General features: G+C 44.3%; 1 protein-coding gene across 1 annotated transcript in view; it reads right to left on the minus strand.

The window, feature by feature from the left end:
- Positions 1-6,255: 6,255 nt before the first annotated feature.
- Positions 6,256-7,735, minus strand: part of LOC311135319 (endosome/lysosome-associated apoptosis and autophagy regulator family member 2-like) — a gene marked incomplete at both ends in the record, with an annotated part of 32,777 nt that continues 31,297 nt past the window's right edge. The window contains 4 exons of the mRNA XM_084169266.1: positions 6,256-6,324; positions 6,476-6,635; positions 6,746-6,924; positions 7,285-7,411. Coding sequence (XP_084025392.1) covers positions 6,256-6,324; positions 6,476-6,635; positions 6,746-6,924; positions 7,285-7,411 — 535 coding nt within the window. The remainder of the gene's footprint in view (positions 6,325-6,475; positions 6,636-6,745; positions 6,925-7,284; positions 7,412-7,735) is intronic.

Genomic DNA, 7,735 nt, shown 5'->3' on the forward strand with positions numbered 1-7,735 from the left:
CCGTTTCACGTCTGTAGAAAGTGTGTATTATGATTACATTATTTTCTAGTGCTGTACATATATAATGGAATCGACATTGTTGTAGACATACAAAATAACAAAAAAAAACTTTGTAGGAGGATTTTTTGAGCCTTTGTTTTTGATAGATTTGTTAAGAGGCTGTGTTCATTTATTTATAACTGTGCGCTGGGTTGTGATAGGAGTGTGTTGTGTATGTGTGTTAGGGTTGTGTATGTGTGATAGGAGTGTGTTGTGTATGTGTGTTAGGGTTGTGATAGGAGTGTGTTGTGTATGTGTGTTAGGGTTGTGATAGGGCAGCAGGTAGCTTAGTGGTTAAGAGCGTTCTAATCCCCGAGCCGACTAGGTGAAAAATCTGTCGATGTGCCCTTGAGCAAGGCACTTATCCCTAATTGCTCCTGTAAGTTGCTCTGGATAAGAGTGTCTGTTAAATGACAAAACAAATATAATAGGAGAGTGTGTGTTAGGGTTGTGATAGGAGTGGTTGTGTGTTAGGGTTGTGTATGTGTGATAGGAGTGTGTTGTGTATGTGTGTTAGGGTTGTTATAGGAGTGTGTGTGTGTGTATGTGTGTTGTGTGCATTACATGCTGACTACACCGGCCACGTGCGTGCGTCCGCATGTGCCATTGCGTGCATGTTGATTTTGTACATCCACACCAGACACGATCATGACACGCAGGTTGAAATATGTGAACCAACTATATTAATTTGGGGGCAGGTTGAAACACACATGAAATATTCATGGACATTTAGCTAGCTAGCTGTTGGGACTGCTAGTTTGTACTGGGATATGAACACTGGGTTGATATTTTACCTGACATGCATATGGTCCTGTTTTTTACGGTGGCTAATTTTAGAAAGAAAGGGTCCAGATTGTCTTGCCCAGCTGATTTGTAGGGGTCCAGATTTTTCAGCTCTTTCAGAACATCAGCTATCTGAATTTGGGTGAAGGAGAAGCAGTGGGGGGGCATGGGCAAGTTGCAGCGGAGGGTGCAGAGCTGGTGGCTGGGGTAGGGGTAGCCAGGTGGAAAGCATGGCCAGCCGTAGCAAAATGCTTATTGAAATTTTCGATTATCGTAGATTTATCGGTAGTGACAGTGTTTCCTAGCCTCAGTGCAGTGGGCAGCTGGAAGGAGGTGCTCTTATTCTCCATGGACTTTACAGTGTCCCAAAACTTTTTGGAGTTAGTGCTACAGGATGCAAATTTATGTTTGAAAAAGTTAGCCTTTGCTTTCCTAACTGATTGTGTATATTGGTTCCTGACTTCCCTGAAAAGATGCATATCGCGGGGGCTGTTCGATGCTAATGTCGTACACCACAGGATGTTTTTGTGCTGGTCAAGGGCAGTCAAGACTGGGGTGAACCAGGTGCTATATCTGTTCTTAGTTCTGAATTTTTTGAATGGGGCATGCTTATTTAAGATGGAGAGGAAAGCACTTTTAATGAACAACCAGGCATCCTCTACTGACGGAATGAGGTCAATATCCATCCAGGATACCCGGGCCAGGTCAATTAGAAAGGCCTGCTCGCTGAAGTGTTTTAGGGAGCGTTTGACAGTGATGAGGGGTGGTCGTTTGACCGCGGACCCATTACGGACGCAGGCAATGAGGCAGTGATCGCTGAGATCCTGGTTGAAGACAGCGGAGGTGTATTTAGAGGGTAAATTAGTCAGGATGATATCTATGAGGGTGCCCATGTTAACAGATTTAGGGTTGTACCTGGTAGGTTCCTTTATAATTTGTGTGAGATTGAGGGCATCTAGTTTAGATTGTAGGACGGCCGGGGTGTTAATTCATATCCCAGTTTAGGTCACCAAGCAATACGAACTCTGAGGATAGATGGGGGGCAATCAATTCACATATGGTGTTCAGAGCACAGCTGGGGGCTGAGGGGGGGTCTGTAGCAAGTGGCAACAGTGAGAGACTTATTTCTGGAAAGGTGGATTTTTAGAAGTAGAAGCTCAAACTGTTTGGGCACAGACCTGGATAGTATGATAGAGCTCTGCAGGCTATCTCTACAGTAGATTGCAACTCCACCCCCTTTGGCAGTTCTGTCTAGACGGAAAATGTTGTAGTTGGGAATGGAAATTTAAATTAATCTCTCCTCCTTTGTTTCTCAAGCATCCACGTGGGTTTGTATCTTCCTGATATCCAATAAGGAGGGGACTTGCAGTCCATGGAGCGTCTCAAATAGAACCAAGTTCTATTTGATCATGTGGCTATGCAGACGCTCGTTCAAGCACACGAGCGGTGTGTATGAAATGATTGAATAATATATACTGTATGTGTACATTTATTTTGCAACGCTCGCGCACGCAACGTGGCCTGTGAGGTTTGCGTGTTGGAGTTGTGATAGGAGTGTGTGTGTTAGGGGTGTCTGAAAACAGATGTTCTGTACTAGTAGTGGCTGCGACAGCCTCACCTGCAATAGCCTACAGACTTTCTACTCTTGTGTTTTTTTGTAGGTCTCATTGTAATAACCCAGTCAGTATGCATTTGTATGTTGTATCTGTATATTTGTATATAATATTACTGATGGTTGGAACAGCACAATGTTGACAGTATTATGTAACTCCAGTAGGATTCCCACTACTGTGGACTGACTGTGGATGAAGCTCCATGAGTGTTGACTAGCCCATAGGAGTAGAATGGCTGGAACGGACATAGTCTCCAAAATTCATATAGTATGTTGAATCACACATTTGCTTTTATTATAGCATATAGCAGAATAGTATCAAATATTTATTGAACTTTCCCAATAATGCACCCATAATGGCAGCCAGTCCACCCAATATAGACCATTGTTTTGAACTGGAACTGGAATGTTCTTTCTACTCGTTCTATTTCCATGGAACAGCCACTGTATAGGAGTGTCCCTATACCTTGATGGCCATAGTAACAGACGTGTGTACAACAATGCAACAACAACGTTTCTATTTAACTGGTATTTTTGCATCAAACGTTAGCATCAGTGTGACAACACAAGGTAGTTAATTACAAGTGACTCTTCAAAGTCTTAACTGTCAGTATTAAAGAAACATTGCAGATGCAATGCCACAATCATAAACTCAGTCACTGATGTTTAATTTAGCATTTAGAAACATTCTTTGAAATCATTCCACAAGCACGGTTTGTAGAAAATACTTTGCTGCGAACAAGTCTAGTTGTACACACATCTTCCCTGCATCCTTTAAACCAATGGGTAGTGCACTCTCCTATGTCAATGTGTCCTGTAGTCATGTGATGATGTTTTATTAACGGCTATGTGCCGTGTATCTGCTAGTCTTATGCTCCAGGTAGAGGCTGTGCTTATAGGCACAGATCTAGGATCAGTTTATAGTCCACCAATCCTAACCTTAACCAGTAGGGGTAAAGACGTCAAACAGACCTTAAAGCAGTGTCTGTGGTTAAAATCATCCTAGTCCCAGTGTTACTATAGCCTCCCCAGGTCTCATTGTTAATATAAGAGCAGGTGGGAGGGAAAGCAGTTATTTTTTATGCATCTCAAATGGATTCCGATACAGGTCGCCTCGTCTTCTTTCCTTCATCCCACTTTTCTGTAGTGTGAAACACAGGAAGTGGAGTCCAGTAGAATGAGGCCACACCCCTCTCTGCTAACAGGATTTCCTGGGGTGTGATAACCGTTGTTACACCTCTGACGCAGTGCGCCTGTCAAACATTTCCCCCAAGGCTTAGCAATGGTGAAAGACAGACACAACGAGAGAGGGAGAGATAGAGTGTTTCTGTGATTGAGCAAACCTAAAGAAGTGTGTGTGTGTTGCAGCAGGCAGAGGAGCTGGATTATGTAAAAGCATCCCATGGCCCAGGAGGCAGAGCAGCATTGTTCAGCCCAGACACACACTAACATACACAGAGCTCAGAGATTGGGAGGCTTTGTTGTCCCGAGGCTTATGTATTCACTCCCCAGCCCTGCACCCACCAGTTACTACACCCTCCCATCCCCTCCCCGCATTGCACATCGCTATGGCAAACCACTGCAACATCCGCTTTCACAATTCCTTTTGTTCTGATGGAGTGGGATGGGGGAGTCAAGGATGAAGAACAGAGGTGGGGGATGTTGATTCACACTCAAGTTGTCTCTAATGATGGGACTTGGTGGAAAACTCTCTCTCAACCATTCCTTCTCTCCACATTCCACCTCTCCATCTCACTTCCAGCCTTTGTCTCCCCATCTTTCTCCGTCACCCACAGCAGTCTCCCTTCACTCTCATCTTGTGAAACTTTGCTGGTGCACTTGTCTGAGCCAAGATAGCTTAAGACAGGCTCTGTATGGATCCTGAGCCCACTGCAACACATCATGCCAAGAAGAGTTCTGTGAGCCCACTCCAACAGGCCAAGCACACGGATACAGAACCGGACTCATATACAAGCCAAGGACATGGGGCTGTCACAACAGGAGCCTTGAGGAGATGGAAGAGGAATAGATGGAGAGAGAGGAGTTAGTGTTGCAGTCTGTTTGTGTGAGCTGTGTTCAACTCAAAGCAGTTTCATCCTGTAAAAATAGTACAGATAAGAGGAGGCATATAACTACTCCCTTTGAAAAAGACAACTGTACTACTTAACTTGACCAACAGGGAATGCAATGTGTACATATGGGAATAGGCTATGAAAGTGACTGGTCATTCACTAGCAATGCAGAACAGTACAACAGAACAGAGACGTTAACAGTCATTGTTTTACCATTATCAGTATCAATGCTAATGGTACGAAGTGTGTCCAAAGGGGTCTTTAATAATGTTAACAAATAATGTTTTCGCTTTCACAGCGTATTCTCAACTGGAATTAACCAGTGTTCCCCAGATGTTAAAGGAACAGGCCAGAACATTCTGGAGTCAAGGTAGAAGTTGCCATATCCTCAATTCTAACCGTAACCATTAGATGACAACGTATCAGTGGTTAGGGACAATTTCACCCTACTCCACAATCTGGAGTCAAGGTGAACCCTGACCTCTTTGGACAATCACAAAGCAATAGAGCTCATGATGCTGCAATAATGAAGACATGATGACATCATAATAAACAATAACAAATGATATGCCTGTCTTGTCTGCTGTTTCTTGTGTGTGCAGGACTTCCATTAGAAGTGAAGCGACAGATTCAAAGTGTACACAAACACATTATCGTTTATTTCACTTTAAATAACAGAAAGGAGGTCAGAATCGTATCATCGTATGCATATTGCAACATCGCCACGCCTGGCTGAACTAGGAGAGGGTGCGGGACAATCCCTCTTCAGCATCACCATGGTAACCCAAAGCCTACACAGCCCCCCTAAAACAAACCAAACAGACAGATCAAATGTGTCACGGCTCACGGATAGTGCTGGTCAGACTGAGATGAGACTGTACTAGGGTGTGTGTGTGTAAGTCTGCCGGGTATCTAGGGCTCTGTGAGCACTTCTGTAGATCTCAAAGGATTGTACAGCAAAAAATCCCAACCAGCCTTTCAGAGGGCACGGTGGAACACTGTTTCTTTACTCATATCCAGATTATTAAGAAAGAGCTTAAGGGTTGGTGTGAAGTTGGTCTCAGACGGCAAAACACCTGAGTGAAAACAACATGGCCACCAAAGCAACCTGACAACAGAGTGACGAAAAAAACAACACAAAAACATCCCACATTTAGACTCTACACACGACCCATATACCACACCATACACACCCCTTAAATCACACCACCCATATACCACACCATACACACCCTCTTAAATCACACCACCCATATACCACACCATACACACCCTCTTAAATCACACCACCCATATACCACACCATACACACCCTCTTAAATCATGCCACCCATATGCCAACAATCCAGGGATGAGGTCAGAAGGGTGTAATGTCCTTTCACATGTGTTTGTGTCGGTGCGCATGCATTATGGGTGTGTGTTCTCTTAGGGTGTGTGTGTACTCTGCATGTGTGTATGTATCACAGGAGGCTGCTGATGGGAGGACAGCTCATAATAATGGCCGAAACGGAGCAAATGGAATGGCATCAAACACATGGAAACCATGTTGGATGTATTTGATGCCATTCTACTCATTCCACTCCAGCCTTTACCACGAGCCCCTCCTCGCCAATTAAGGTGCCACCAACCTCCTGTGGTATGTATGTTCTGGTTGTGTGTGTTAAGGGTTCAAACACTCAACAGGGGTGATCTGTTGAAAAAATCTCTCTGAGGGGTTGGTCTCTCTCTCCCTCTCGCTTTCCTCTTTCTTCACCCCCACACCAATCCGTTTGACTGTGAGGAGTTCAACTGGACATTTTCATACCTTTCTCTGTTTCCCTGTGGATGAAACAGACACATGCACACGTAAGTCCATGATCTAGCATTACCATGAGAGAAACAGATTCTGCACTCGCAAATGTACGCACACACACCTCACACACACATGTAGGTAATATAGTTTGATTTCTGCATAGTTTTTGATTCTTACTCTAGATGTGATGGCTTTGAGTTTGCGTATCAGGGATGTTTTTTTGGAGTAGACCACCTCGTCCTCCACCTCTCCCTCCATCACGGCACAGCTGTCCGCCCCCGGCAGTTCAGACTCCTTATTGGACGACATCACCAGCTTTGAGTACTTATACTCCAGCCTATCAGAGACAGGAGGAGGTGGGACTTAGAAAATTCAAACCTACAGTACTTGTTCTTCCAGAAGTTTGAATTAATTAATGAAGGAGTGAAGGACTGAATCAGTTCCTACCTCTTGTTCTTCTTCCAGAAGTAGCAGGTGATGGAGAAGAGCAGTGCGGCGGTGAATGCTCCTATCGCCGCCCCCATCTTTACCAAGAAGTCCATGCTATTACACGGCCAGGTCTTGTTCTCCGGGAGGGACACCCCTCCAACACACAGCTTTGGTTCATTCCAGACATACAGCTTGTCCTGGGGAGAGAGCAGAAACACACACATGATAAAGCTGAATTTAATATAATATAATTAAGCAATAAGGCCTGAGGGGGTGTGGTATATGGCAAATATATCACGGCTAAGGGCTGTTCTTACGCACGACGCAATGTGGAGTGCCTGGATACAGCCATTAGCCATAGTATATTGGCCACATACTGTACCACAAACCCCTTAGGTGCCTTATTGCTATTATAAACTGGTTACCAACGTAATTAGAACAGTAAAAAAAAGTATCATACGCGTGGTATATTGCTTTCAGACAATCAGCATTCAGAGCTCAAACCACCCGGTTTATAACTGAACACATAGAATGGTAAGTATAACACACGCACACACCTGCAGTCCTCCCTTGCAGGCTGCCTCTATCTGGTGGTAGTCTGTGGGGGTACACTGAGGACACGCCCCCGAGCTTTCCCACAGGAAGTGGAAGATACAGCCGTCACACGTCCCTGCCGGACACTGACTACAACAGAGAAACATACCGTTAATGTTATGTATGTATCTACGCTTTACTTTATAAGGACAGTCTCAATGAGATTTAATCTGATCAAATCTGAATGCTAAATCCATGTTTGTCCTCAGCTTCCCTCATTCCCCCAGTCTGCAGCCTCATCACACAGAGTTAGATAACTAGCTGCCTGGGAGCAAAACCAAACTACTTCATACTAATTTAACAGTCACAAGAGGATTCAGAGTTTCTGTGAATTCAGCTTGCAGTTCGTTTCAAGCTTGGACTTCTTTCAAGTCGCTCCTTTTAGTAGAAATCTCCATTGAGGCTGCAGTTTCT

This window comes from Coregonus lavaretus, assembly GCF_964263955.1.
Source record: "Coregonus lavaretus genome assembly, chromosome: 9".
Taxonomy (NCBI): domain Eukaryota; kingdom Metazoa; phylum Chordata; class Actinopteri; order Salmoniformes; family Salmonidae; genus Coregonus; species Coregonus lavaretus.